General features: G+C 43.0%; 1 protein-coding gene across 4 annotated transcripts in view; it reads left to right on the top strand.

The window, feature by feature from the left end:
* The window catches only part of citb (citron rho-interacting serine/threonine kinase b), a 65,617-nt gene extending 51,532 nt beyond the window's left edge, over positions 1–14,085 (top strand). For 2 of the 4 annotated variants that reach the window (XM_030060883.1, XM_030060882.1), the window contains exons 26-39: positions 1,576–1,664; positions 1,797–1,901; positions 3,054–3,223; positions 5,757–5,837; positions 6,248–6,383; positions 7,158–7,297; positions 7,431–7,523; positions 8,003–8,111; positions 8,486–8,614; positions 10,095–10,175; positions 10,289–10,367; positions 10,453–10,626; positions 11,746–12,034; positions 12,893–14,085. In XM_030060883.1, coding sequence (XP_029916743.1) covers positions 1,576–1,664; positions 1,797–1,901; positions 3,054–3,223; positions 5,757–5,837; positions 6,248–6,383; positions 7,158–7,297; positions 7,431–7,523; positions 8,003–8,111; positions 8,486–8,614; positions 10,095–10,175; positions 10,289–10,367; positions 10,453–10,626; positions 11,746–12,034; positions 12,893–12,916 — 1,699 coding nt within the window. In that variant the 3' untranslated portion in view covers positions 12,917–14,085. Of the gene's footprint in view, positions 1–1,575; positions 1,665–1,796; positions 1,902–3,053; positions 3,224–3,660; positions 3,706–5,756; positions 5,838–6,247; positions 6,384–7,157; positions 7,298–7,430; positions 7,524–8,002; positions 8,112–8,485; positions 8,615–10,094; positions 10,176–10,288; positions 10,368–10,452; positions 10,627–11,745; positions 12,035–12,892 lie in introns of all 4 variants that reach the window. The other 2 variants (XM_030060880.1, XM_030060879.1) reach the window with 2 other exon arrangements.
* Positions 14,086–14,430: the final 345 nt, after the last annotated feature.

The raw sequence follows: 14,430 nt of genomic DNA, 5'->3' as shown, positions 1-14,430 counted from the left end.
CTGTGTTTGCTTTTATTTCCAATCAAAAACAAACAAAATTCTTAACAGGGAAATGAAGGAAAGGAATAATAAATTATTAATACTACAGTGCCCAAGTAATTGAAAAAATGAAATGATCACAAAAAAGCAATTTGATCAAAATAGGTTTTGACAGCTGATTTAAAAAGGGCAGTAACTTAGCCAGTTTAAGATCCCTGGTTGGAGCCTTAACAGCAAAAGCCCTGTCACTCTTGGTCCTCAGTCTTGACTGAGGATTAGCTTACAGAGCCTTTTCAGAGGATCTCAGGCTACTTTGGCAGTTAAGGCATAGGAGCTCAGCCAGGTAACTACAGTGGGTGCCATACTATGCAAAGCCTTAAAAATTAACTCTAAAAATTTAGATTCAGTTCCAAAATTGATAGTCAGCCAGCAGAGAAGCTAAAATGGGAAAAATATGATTGTGTCTGTGATTTAGTTAAAAGGCTGGATACCACAATTTGGACACTTTTAAAATGTGCAGTCATATTTTGGCTTAGACATGTAAACACAGCATTATAACAGATGAGACATGATAAAAGCATTGATAACTTTTTGAAGGTTATTAAAAGGAATAAATAATCAAATTCTGCAGGTGTTTCTTAGTTGGAAAAACAGGACTAGGCAAGCCTTTTAACCTGAGTAAGTGTGTTCACACACAGAGTTCAGCTGAAGTAAACTTCCAATCCTTCACAACTATGCAGGAAATACAACTTACCTGAGTCAGTGGGTTTTCAGAACAGGTATAACTGAGTAATATCTGCAAAGCAGTGAAATGAAATATGCTGTTTGATAATGTGGCCTAAAGGGACTAAATAAGGAGAGAATAAAACTGGTACCAGGATGGAGCCCTGTGGCATCCCATACATAGACAATGCCTGAGAGGAGGCAAATCCAGCAGTAGATGCAATAAATTTTCTATCGGAAAAATATGAAGAATAACCGAATAACCAGTGGGCAGTCCCAGAGAAACCAACTCATTTTCTCAACCTATCAGGAAGAATACTGTAATACACCATGTCAAATGCAGCACTGCAGTCAGTCAATACAGGCACTGCACGCGCCTTTATCAAGACATCATTAACTCTCATAGGGGCAGTGTCCATACTGTGCTGCTGCTGCTGGAGACCTGATTGAAATCAGGTCAATAATAAATACTTATTATTGGGCTGCTGATCATGGGATCAGGTTCATACAGCATCCCACATCTTGACAGCCAGCAAAATAAGTTCACCTGGTTTATTCGCCTATGCAGTTATGTTGGCTAGTGATGCTTCCTCTCAGACAGTAGTTGGACTGTTGCTGAGCGCCATGATGGTGTGCGTGATATGCTAACTATATCAGTCTATCAGTATTAAGCACATCAGTATCGTTGTCATCTGGAGAAATGTGCTGCCTGTGAGACTGTGTTTGAGTTTCCCTCTCACAGGCAAATTGTCCTATGTGGCAAAACCCACCCATCTGGTGCTCAGGCCAGGTTAAACCCAGACAAGACTTTCCTACAAGTACTGTCATCTGTGCCTCTTAATGATCCAGTTATATCGCCTTTTGTGCTCACAGGAATGGGAAACGAGGACAGGGCTGGGAGAGGAAGTACGTGGTTCTGGATGGGACTAAAGTGTCTATCTATGAGATAGAGCCCAGAGAAGGTTTGTTTGTTTTACCTTTCCACACATTTAGCTGGACATTAGAATGCATATGGCTAATAAAGCTGATCATTTTCCCACCTGCTGAACACTGGCTGTAGTTACAGACCTGCTTGTTCTGTGCTTATTCTTCAGAATCAGTAAAGCCGCTGGAAGAGTTTGACTTATGTCTGTCGGACGGAGAGGTGATGGTTCATGGAGCTGTAGGAGCATCTGAGCTACCCAACACAGCCAAGTCAGGTATATGTGTTGTGCACTCCAGCCCACACACCTAATATTAACTGGCACCGTTTTGCATAATCCATGTCTCAGTTGTCTCAAGGTTTAAAATTCCTCCTTTAAACTGTACCCTCATCTTCATCTGCATCTTCCCTGTATGATTTTATATTAGACTAGCTATAGAATGCAGTAATTTGAAATCAGTAAGAGACCATGCCTTGCACCTGGTGTCTCCTAGTTTGTCTAGTTTAACAGGAGCTCATGACGCTAAGGTACATGATGATGCCTATAGTCCTTTACCCCAGTACCTAACAGCAGCTGATCACTCTACTCGACTTAAAAGCTTCTTTTCGTCCAAAACATTGTCGTTCCGGAACTGGTTCCATTGCAGATTGTTGGGACCAAGGTGCTAACTAGTGACCTGGCCCGTATTTACGCAGCTTGGAATGAAACCACTGCGACAGATGTGTCGCCTGGTCGCTGGCCACTGACTCCTGCATTGCTGTGGCTGAAGTCTGGTGCTTTTACAGTCTATGACCTAGCACACCAATGAGGAGTTGGTAATACTCGCCCATATTAGGCCGTCCAGCTCCTCTTTTTGCAAGGTCCCTTGTTAATAATTTCTTCAGCAGACCACTGCATGCTCTTTGATTTGTCCATCTTGCCCTGTAGAATAACACTGTTGTTGTTGTCATGATACCGAGTTCAGGCCTTACTATTCTTTGATTCCAGCTTGGGGCCCAACCTTTTGGGTTTCAAACCCATTTGTTTTTGGTCAAAATGCTCGAAACGGTTCAGAAATAGGAACCAGTTACTTGCTGGTCAAAAAGATCTAAAAGTAGCATCTGGAGACCATCATTTTGGAAGTACACAGAGAAATAAGCAATAGACTAATTTCACTATAATTAAAAAGAACGTCCCCAGTCTCACAGTGACTATTCTTATCATTTGGTTTCACTCTCATCACCATTATTTCACCATGTGTAGGAAGTAAATCAACAGAAAAATCCCACATATGAGGGTCCCTGGGACAAAAACCTCATCAAATATAGGTCTGTGGCCTGATATGTGTCTAATTGCAATTCTGTGACATGAAAATGTTGGATAACGCTATATAAGGCTATAAAGGAATGATCAAATCTTGAGTCACCTCCGTTGTTCCCTGTGTGTTAGATGTTCCCTACGTCCTGAAGCTGGAGTCCCACTCCCACACCCCCTGCTGGCCTGGACAGTCTCTCTACTTCATGGCTCCCAGCTTCCCAGACAAGCAGCGCTGGGTGGCTGTCATGGAGTCTGTGGTAGCTGGGGGGCGAGCTTCCCGAGAGAAAGCGGAGGCTGACGCAGTGAGTATCTCCGGAGCAGCTGGGGTCTACTGGGGCAATTGGCTCTCTGTGTCCTGAATGTCTGCTGACTCAAATCATAAAAGGTTCCAACCACAGTCATAGATCATTGTCTTGTCTGCGGCTCTGGTTGTAACTTGCTGTTTTACTGTATGGGGGTTATTCATGAGCAGTGGAGGTATCTTCTGTAGTCTCCGTTAATCCAGTCAGTAGTAGTGGTCACTTTGACGGTGCAGTTGTATTTTTATGGATAACCCCCAATTTCACTTATATGTGTCTTTAATTGTCCCCTTCTTCTCTCCTCTCTTTCTCTCTCTCTTTCTCTTTCTCACTCCTGTTTGTTGCTTTTTCATCATGCCACATTGTATGTCCGGTATATGGGCATGTTTTGTTGATTTGCTCTATTCTACCCATTCCATTGGGTTTCATTGCGCACATAGGCTGCTGTGTCCAAAAGACAAATGGTTCTGTCTCCTCTGGTCCAGGTAAAGAGTTACAAAGATACAGACACAAGAGTCACTGACACACACACACACACACACACACACACACACACAAACACACACATATACGCACGCACGCACGCACACACACACACCACATAGCTTGATACACAACACACACACTGCACATCTGCATATCTCTCATGAGGCGCACAGTGGTGCATGTGTCTGATGTTGTGTTAGTTTGTCATCTTCCCTACTATGCTCACCTCACCTGCTGTGATCGCTCCTCACTCCGCTCACTGTCCTCTGCTACACTGTCATTAACTCTACAAACACTGTGCTGAAGTAATTGTTTGAATGTCGCTGAAATAACCCAACCTTTATTCTTCCCTGTCTTTGGTGTCCTGTATTTACAACCACTGTGCACAAATTCTCACCAAGATGTTTGATCATCTTTGGGTTGATCCTTTTTGGCTGTCCTGTCCAGGACCCTGGATCAGACAATGGGTCATGTAGTTGTACATGTGTTTTTCCCCCCCCTGCCTATCTGCAAACTACTTAGAGATTGGGACTCAAGTCACATGACTTGAATTTGTGTATGAGACGCAAATCACAAATTTGGTGACGTCAGACTTGACTTGACTAAAAGTATAATGGCTTAGATTGACTGTACTTTGCATTCTTTAAGATTCAAGAGTGAACTGTGACTGTGCTATGATGACTTGAAATAAATATTTTTATCAACTGTTCTGTCTGTTTTGCCTGTATAAAGCATTCAACATGAGAGCTTCACTCCTCTAGACCTCATAATCATCAGAATAATGTTTTGCCCTTCTGTCAGGCAGGGTCTAAGGATGGCCGAGTCACTCTGTCCATCTGTCAGTACCACTGCAAGGCAACATATCTTGAAATCTATTGATCGGTTGATCAATTGACAGGAAATGTAGTGAACACATTCACGGTCCCTGCAAAGGAACAGTTTTGGTGACCTTATGACCTTCCCCGGAGCACCACCATCAGACAAAATTTTGTCAATTTTGTACACAATGTTGTTGTATTGGGCAGATTACCACTTTGCACACAAGTTATCACAAAATGTAATTCATGGTTTGGCATATTTGGTCTGTGTATTAATGCTCTCCAAAGGAAGATTCCTGTTGATTATGGTGACCCTACAATCTTTCTTCTAGCACCAAGCTCAGGCCAAACATGTGACTTGTACCCAGCATATCTGTAGATGCAATGGACAGATTACCAAGTTATCACTCTCTTCTCTGAGAGAAAACCTGATCAATTTTGGTGTGACCACCACCCTTCCTGTAGCAGCACCCTTAGGCCAAAATGTACAGGCTGCGTTTTCCCACTACTTGCATTCCCCCGACATGCACCCAGCCAGCAGGACACAAGTGGCAGAGGGCCTGCACCTCTTTATTACACAGAATGTAATAAAAGTAAATTAACAGAAGTAAATGGATTTTTGAAAGTTAACTGTAGACAGGAATCTTCACTCTTAAAGAGGGTTGTTTTTTTTCACAAATCCAAAAAATTTACCCATATTCAGAAACAACTATATACCATCACCACAGTTCCACCATGGGACTGTCCCAAATCCCACCCCCCACCCCACTTATCACAATGCAATGAGTAACTTATCCCAAATCTGTCAGTGTGTCCGCACTGACACATTTGGGATAAGTTACTCATTGCATTGTGATAAGTTACTCTTTCAGACATAAAAGAATAGATTTTAGTGTAACGCATAATTAGAGGTTTAAACCCAAACAATACATGGAAGCTCACTGCTACATTTGACTTGACTCACTTTGTGCTTGTGACTGGGCTCGACCAGCCATGCTTGGAAGTCGGTACTTTGTGAAACTGGACTTAAATTGGAGTTTGATCTGGGACTTGGTTCTCCTGATGTCAGACTTATTTGTGACTTGAACAAAGGTGACTTGGTCCCACCTCTGGCACTGTTACTTGCATACAGCCCTCCAACCCCTCTCTGTTCTGCTCCTGTGCTCTGATGCCTCTCTCTCAGGACGGGTAGAGGCTGTCCTGCTGATGCCTCTGTTTCTCTGCTCTTTCAGAAGCTCCTAGGAAACTCTCTCCTGAAGCTGGAGGGAGATGACAGGCTGGATATCAACTGCACCCTCCCTCTCACAGATCAGGTACTGGCACACTTAGAGTTGCCTTTATTTTCATAAAACCACAGTAAAAAGTGTTTTCATTAGCTAATCCTCCATCCAGACAGTGACTACAGAACAACATATACATAAATGTAAGGATGGTGTTGCTTTGGAGAGTACTCATAGAATTATTCATAGCCAAGAGTGCACTCACTTTACTTCTCACATAAGTATCGCCGTGTTTAATTTTACACATTTCGCATTTTAAGTATTTATCAGACATACTTATCCACTGCAGTTGTGTTTAGCAGTAATCTTAAATTAATGAACTGAAATGGAGCACACAGCAGACATTCAAAGCTTACTGCTGAGGCTTGAAACACGCTGCTCCTATTTGAAATTTCACCATGTCCTAGAATAATTGTCGTGGTTGTTTTCTTGTCCCGCTGCAGATAGTGCTGGTGGGCTCAGAAGAGGGTCTGTACGCCTTGAACGTTATCAAGAACTCCCTGACCCACATCCCCGGGCTGGGATCAGTCTTTCAGATCCACATCATCAAAGACCAGGAGAAGCTGCTGATGATTGTTGGTGAGACCTCTGACTTTGCCATGTCAATAAATGATAATTGTCAAGTGAACAGAAAAAAGTGGCAGGATTGGGGTGAGTTTCACTTGGAATTTCACTCAATTCAGGAAGTGGATTTTCTTAAAAAAAAAAAAAAAAAAAAAAAGCATCACAAAAAGTGAAAATCTTCTGTGATAAGTAGTGAGTTATATCCAGTTCATATAAATACTGAAAATGAAATTTTTATCATTGTTCCCCAGGCTCAGATTTAATTTTAGACACCACTGGTCTGTTTTTAATGAAGCTTGGAGAGAGAGAAAAAAAAGTCTTCAGTCCAAAACGGATGCTATGTGCTTTACCTGAGAGTCCAACTGAGTTAAACTTGACACAAAAATCCAAATCCAAGTGGGTCTATCTGCAGCCTGCAGACATTATGTGCAGAACACACCCCCTCAATGCCACACAGGCCTGTATCAGCATTAGAAACACCCACACCTGTGAGGTTAAGGTGAGGCCGAGCGAGCTGCCAGCTGAAGAGAGAAGCCTTTCCACAAATCTGGCTGTCCTGCTCTACAAATTGCGTTCATTGACCTGATGCTATAATTAATAGTCACAATGTCAACCTGTTACAGGCCGTAACTGCAGTACACCACCGGTCCAGTTACCCCGAGGCATCTTGTTTACTGATTGAGTTGCCTGCATCATTTCTTCTCGTTTTTATGTGAACTGAGTGAACTGCAGGTGATCTTAAGTGCAGTCTGAGCTGATGTGTAATGTGTGTGTGTGTGTGTCCTGTAGGTGATGAGAGGGCGTTGTGTCTGCTGGACATTAAGAAAGTGAAGCAGTCTCTGGCTCAGTCCCACCTGCCCAGCCAGTCCGAGCTGGCTCCTTACATCTTTGAGACGGTGAAGGGCTGCCATCTGTTTGCAGCTGGGAGAGTAAGTCTCTCGCACCTCATGTTCCTCCTCTGAAAAGCTCGGATTAAGCAGATCGTGTGTTTCAGAGCAACCGTGTCCTCTTACTTACTGGTTACACTGAACAGACTTCAGAAACTGTGTATTCTGTTTACAGGTCGACAACGGCTCTTGTATATGTGCTGCAATGCCCAATAAAATAACCATTCTACGCTACAATGACAATCTCAGCAAATTTTGCATTCGTAAGGTGGGTATGATCAGTTTGTCCCGTATGTTGCATGAAATATGTATCCTGAAGTATGTAAACCACTGTGAGATAAAATGCAGCACTTCCTCCACTGAAACAGCTGACATATTTCATAAAAAGAGTGATGTAATCACGTCAACTAAAATGGCAGAAAATAGTTGAAAAAAAATGTAGGAATACTGATACTAATGTGATTTGTCCCAAATCATGAAATCCTGAGAGAGGTAAATAATCACATCCCAATAAGAAAAAGATGACATCAGATAAACAAACATTCACATTCATAGTCTATGTCAGTAAACAGTGAATTTAAATGAACACACACACACACAAATAAACACAAACAAACAACAAATTGATCCATGTCTCCTCAGATTTCATGCAGTCATTTCAATGGATTCAATTTTCCCCAAAATGAAAAAGCGGAAACCTTTTGCCATTAAAGGTTCAAACAAGCATCTCCCTTCTTCATCCCTCAGGAGATCGAGACCCTGGAGCCGTGCAGCTGCATCCATCTGACCAGCTACAGCATCATCATCGGCACCAACAAGTTCTACGAGATTGAGATGAAGCAGTTTGTGCTCGAGGGTGAGGACACAAGTACAGTATTGTTGCACTTTTGTAAAAACACATAGGTGCTTTTCTCACTTGAATTAAAAGAGTTATTGATGTGCCTTTACTGACCATTGAACTGTCAAAAACACATAACCAAAAAAAAAAAAATCTTTGGAATGAGAAAATAAGCATGTATTTGTGCAGAAGCGTGGTTTTCATCCCACAAAAGTAATATATAGCACAGCCTACATAACGCTGAACCCTGAGCAAGAACAACGTGTTATACTGCAGTTGCACTCAAAGTGTTTATCTGACACTCCAGGCAGGTTAAACCAATTCCAAAAAATTACTTCCTGATAGTGTTTGACCACTGTCTGCTTGTTCCTGTTCGGTTTTGTCCTCTGCAGAGTTCTTAGATAAGAAGGACGTGTCACTGGCCTCGGCGGTTTTCGCTGCCTCGTCCCACAGCTTCCCCATCTCCATCATGCAGGTGACCGGCAGCATGCAGAAGGAGGAGTACCTGCTGTGTTTTCACGGTGAGCTCAGAGCCACTGCCGTACACTGAACACCGAGTGGGATGATGTGCGGTGCTGAAGGGTAAAGTGGTAGATTAGGTGGCGCGCTACGGATGACCTCCAGATGCTTGTCATCACAGGGCAAACAAACACCAGTGTCAACAAAACAGGGCTTGAAATCAACACCCACCAACCCGCCAAGTGCAGGTGAAAGTTAACTGGTGGGTAAAGTTGTGAAGCTTGGCTGTATGGATCTTAATTAAGCAAGATCTTCTTCGTACACGGTCCCTGACAAAAAGAAAAGTTCATTTCAAATCCTGTACCTGATTTAGAGTTTCCTCAGTCATTCAATATGATAACAGCTGTTTGAATTCATTTAACTCATAGTCTCTCTAGCAATCTGAAAATGCACTGGCACAAGTTTCAGTGTTGACAGACCACGTTGATAATAACCACAGCAATTATAATCACCCGTAATCAAATGCGACAGAGTCATGCAAACATATTGGAGCATTTAAAATCGAAACCTGCTGCACGAGGATTTTAATTGCCGTCCAATTTGAATTACCGTGCGGCTTGGGATGGAATAATGAGACGGCACACAGAGGTATGAAGCTCTGTAGTCGACCTCCTTGTTTTTCACACATGGAAATGTAAACAATTAAATTAATAAACAGCCAAGGCATAAATAGACTTAAATCCATGGTCCCTTCAGTGTTACCCCTGGAATTTTGTCTTACAGTGATGTGTGGCACAGACTAGGCAGCAGAGTGTGTGTGTGTGTGGGTGTGTGTGTGTGTCACTTTCTCTGACTGCGACCACACTTTACCATTTGTCACTGTGATCATAAAGGTGCGTCTTGGCAGAAACTGGCTACTTTTGATCCATTATATTGTGGCACTGCAGTGCACGTTGAGTTAAGCATTTCTTTTTCCTTTTTTTTTTTTTTTAATATTTTTTTATAAACAGTCAAACATCTCCATCGACTGCAGGGGGTAGATTTTATTTATGGCCTAGTAGTGTGATTTCTATAATTTACACTATGAATTTAGGTTATATTTATGTTAGCTAAGGTAAGTCCAGATTTGATCTTGTAGTTTTGAGTGTAACACAGAGCAAAATCAAACAAAAACTGCCAGAAATGTATTGGAAATCCATGTCTGAAAATCACTTATGAGAGCATTCAGGCCACTGCTGCCTTCAAGCTGATAGTTTGGCCACTTGAGTTTAATAATTTTACCACACTGAGCAAATAATAATATCCTCTCAGTCATCAGGTTCAGTGAATATAAGCTTGTTTGAAAGTTTTGCTGGTAGATGATATTAGATGCAGGGACTTTGGCCTAGTTTATGTTTTTAGTGAACCGACGCCTCCTCACTGCGCCCCTGAGAGCGCTGCCTGCGAGCACGACTGCCTCTCTCCTGCTGTGAGGCTGGACGCCGCTCCAAAACAATGCAAAGCAGCCAGAGGAGCGGACGGTAAACTTTGTTTCTCCTGCAGAGTTCGGAGTGTTTGTGGACGCGTACGGACGCAGGAGCCGCACCGAGGACATCAAGTGGAGCCGTCTGCCTCTGGCCTTTGGTGAATAGGCTGCTTGCTTTACACTGCATGGTTGAGTGTGCAGACAGGTGTGTGAATGTGAGCCACAGATTCCGCCATAGTCCTGACTGTGTCCCCATCCTCCTCATGTGCAGCCTACAGAGAGCCGTACCTGTTTGTCACCTACTTCAACTCCTTGGATGTCATCGAGGTCCAGGGCCACGCTGCTCTGGGGTAAGACACACGGCTCACTCCGACACACACTTTGGTAACGATTCCAGAAAACTCTGTTTGCTCACATGGCCGTCCCTGCTTGCAGCGCTGCTCTGCTGGCCCACCTGGACATCCCCAACCCTCGCTACCTGGGCCCGGCCATCTCCTCCGGTGCCATTTACCTGGCCTCCTCCTACCAGAACAAACTGCGGGTCATCTGCTGTAAGGGCAGCCTGATCAGAGAGTCTGGAGAGCTGCAGAGGACCGACTCCAGCCGAGGGTCAGCTCCCCCACGCATGTTTGACTCCCTCCGTTTAGTTTAAGCCATAAAACACTGAACGTTTGAGCACCAGTACAGCAGAATGTGTAGGTAGGGTAGAAAAAAAATGTCCAAGGGGTTTATAGAAAATATCTCATACTTTAAATATATAGTATCAGGATTACATTTCTGCTGCATGATGTAACTGTGAGTTTGTTGCTTCACTGCAGCACAGGAGGGGCATTTCACCAGATCATTTACCAAACCAGAACAGCCTGGATTTGTTTTCATTAGGCAGGCCAACAGTGCCACCTGCTGGATCCAGAAGCTCCAGTCTGAGCACACTCGAAGGCACAATTTGCAGTGGCCTTGGTTTGCAAACAACAACAAGCTTCTCTTGCAGTGTGATAGAGGAGAACCAAGACGCAGAGTCTGAGGTTGAATTTACACACAAACAGAAACGTATTTGATCAAGGTTGTCCAGACTGGGAAATCAAATCCCATGTTCAGACGGCATGAGATGGTCGATAATGTAGAGAGTAAAGAATAATTTCTGTGTATCTGTAGCGTCATAAATGATGGCATTTGTGGAGCTGCTCCATTTGCAGTGAAGGTGGATTATTCAGGATGAACTGCTCAGTAGTATTTACCTGTTTGAAACTGATCGGCCGTTAAATGTGACTGCAGTGGCTTGAAGAATCAGTTCACAAATTCACCTCAAGGGTGTGTTTTCATTTCTGCATTATTGGAATCACAATCATTAATTCAGTCGGTTTGGAGCGAGGTTACAAAATAACATATTAATGCAGGCCAGATGTTTTTATGTTTTTGTATATATGCAGTGTAAGAAAGAAGATGTATTTTGAACAAACATTTTGGCTATTATAACACTGATACATTTTTGAGTAATATATGATTTATTGTTTGCATTATACAATACCTGTTGCACACATAAACACAAACACCTGCCCTGAAACTAGAACTGAAACTAAATAACTACAACTAAAACTACAACTTAACATTTACTAAAGAAAAAAACAACAGCAGCTTGTAAGCCCACAGTGAAAATCAAAGTAAGCCTGAGCTGTCCCAGGTGGGGAGGACAGACAGCTGTGACCGTCCCGTCTGTGTCCCCTGCAGGAGTCCCAGTAAGCGCGGCCCGCCCACCTACACTGAGCACATCTCCAAGCGCCTGGCCTCGGGCCCCGGCAGTCACGAGGGCCTGCACCGGGAGCCCAGCACCCCGCACCGCTACCGGGAGGGCCGCACCGAGTTCAGACGGGACAAGTCCCCGGCCCGACCGCTGGACAGGGAGAAGTCGCCCGGCAGGGTGCTGGACAGCCGCAGGGAGAGGTCCCCGGGGAGGTTCGGGGACAGCGCCAGGCTCCACACAGGCTCTGTCCGCACCCAGCTCACCCCGGTCAACAAGGTGCTACGACACACACACACACACACACACACACACACACACACACACACACACACACAAATATAGGGGGGCATCCATTGCAAAATATTTGATAAATATTTGAGATCAGATGAAACTAGCAGCTGCGTGATAAATCAGCATCATTGGAAATGTCATATCATGAATCATATCATGACACAGCACTGCTGTCTGAACTGATGATAAAGAGCTCATTTCAATTCAAACATTAAAATGCGGCTCAGTGGGATAAAAATTAAGTTGTTTATTTAACATGATTGTTCATATAGGAATCACACTGTGATATATATCAATATTTTAAAAATCCTCCTGAGTATCTTGACATTGACTTAAAACACGTCGCCCAGATCACTCAGGTTGACTTGAGTGATCCACATGGAGAGCTGGGGCTGTGGCAGCATGAAGTAATATGCAATATGAAAGAATATTAAAATATTTGCAACATGAATGTAAATGAAAAATAGAAAACTGTCAAAACATATGCCCTGTATAACAGATGGGACAATATGAGAATGTTTTGAAAAACACTCGATTCCATTCAGGAAGTCCAGAGGATCCGGTCTGCCAAGTGTGACCGCTTTGTTTAACTTACAGGGCTGAAATAATTATACAAAGGAGGAGTCATGTTTTGACTCAGATGATATATTTTCTTGTTTTGGCACAAAACCCTTCAGAAACCACGAGAGAGAAAAAAAAGAAGTTTCATTAGATAATTTTCATTTCAGGTCACACAGCCTCCAGCCACAGAGGGGCTGAGGTAGTACAGAGTGAACTTACCTCATGATGTGACAGTGTCACATTTTCAGATGGTGTGAGTGACGTGCTGTTCCTGTGCCGCAGGTGTGGGATCAGTCGTCGGTGTGAATCCAGTTCCCTGCCTGCTCCTGACCGGAGGCTGCGGAGAACCGATGGGAAGCCTTTCCGCTCTGACCACACACACCCCGTCAGTCAGTCACATCGCCTGTACATAGTGCAGTCTCAGTTCCTCATCCGACAACACGTTAACTTGCACTGGGAGACGTGTCCTTTGACAATCTTGTCTTTTCTGATACATGCTTTCACGGGACTCGTCCCGAGGCAGATTTCGGTGGCAGGGAAAAACCATGTTTGATCTGCGGATCAAGAGAACCTTCTTTATAATATATAATCAAAGTGTAAATATTGCTGTCTGAGTTTTTTATAGATAAAGGGAATAGAAGGCTGGTAAAGCCATGTCTATTTTTTTTAAAAATGCGTTTCTAACGATGTTGCAGGGAGATAAATGATGTCGCTGGGAGAGAAATCCAATTATCAACATTTCATTACAATCTGAAATACTGCATTAGGTTTTCTCTGTTTGGAGAATTACACCAACACTCAATTTCCCACTGAAATCAGAATGAGGAAAAGGTTTTCGGGGAGGCAACACTTTGCACACAAGATTGGATTTGAACAGGAGACAAAAACTCGTTCTTGTTACATGACCAGTCTTCTTTCTTGGATCAAATGTGTGGTCCTCTTGACTCAATGGACTTTGATACGTAATTGCATATGATTGCTTTATTGACAGTTGTCGTCTGGCCATAACTTTGTAAAACAATAATAGCAATGTTTTGCTCCAAGTGTTCCTTGTGTTGTTTTAGCATACTTAAGATTACTAAACATCCAGCTTTGCCTCTGATGACAGATGTCTGGCAGTCAGGCTGGCTGACCGGCCCTCAGCTTGCTCTTAGTCTGCTGCTGCTGCTGATTATGGTACAGATGTCCTGTTCTTACTTCTGTGCAGTGAACTATGAAGTCCAGTAATCGTCAGGGGTCGTCACTTCCTATTATCGCTTCCTTTAGAGCCAATAAGAGAACCTCCATTTGTCGCATCAAAGAGCATGAGTAACTTAGAGCAGCACTTGTTGCTTTTTGATCTTGATTCTTTTTCTTGGTTGTGTTTTGTCACGTATCCACTTGAATTTGCATTCAATGAGTAGACATTGATGTGAGACAATAACTTTAAGATTTTCTTGATTTTTAGAAATGTATACCAGTACATACATTAAACATGATTGACCTCAAGTGTTTCATAGTTTGCTTCTTTGTGTGTTTTCAGCTGTGAATGATGGACTCCTGTTTTTTTTGTTTTGTTTTTGTTGTTTAAATCATCGTGTGACGGCTGACATCTGTTCCTGCTGCCAAACAACACACTTTCGGGTTTGTCTATTTTATTTTTCCTTTAATTCTACAACAATGTAATGCTCTTCAAAGTAAATTCAACAAAACAAAATATTCAGACTTAACAAGGAGCACTTGTCGTTACAGGAAATCGCTATGTACAGCTACAAAGTCCTCTGACAGACATGAGAAGGTTGAAAGTGCTTGTCAAACAATAAGGGAAAGGGAGAGAAAGA

Source organism: Myripristis murdjan, chromosome 9 (assembly GCF_902150065.1).
Source record: "Myripristis murdjan chromosome 9, fMyrMur1.1, whole genome shotgun sequence".
Taxonomy (NCBI): domain Eukaryota; kingdom Metazoa; phylum Chordata; class Actinopteri; order Holocentriformes; family Holocentridae; genus Myripristis; species Myripristis murdjan.
The sequence above is the reverse complement of the archived record's forward strand: the minus strand, read 5'-3'. Positions and strand labels throughout refer to the sequence as shown.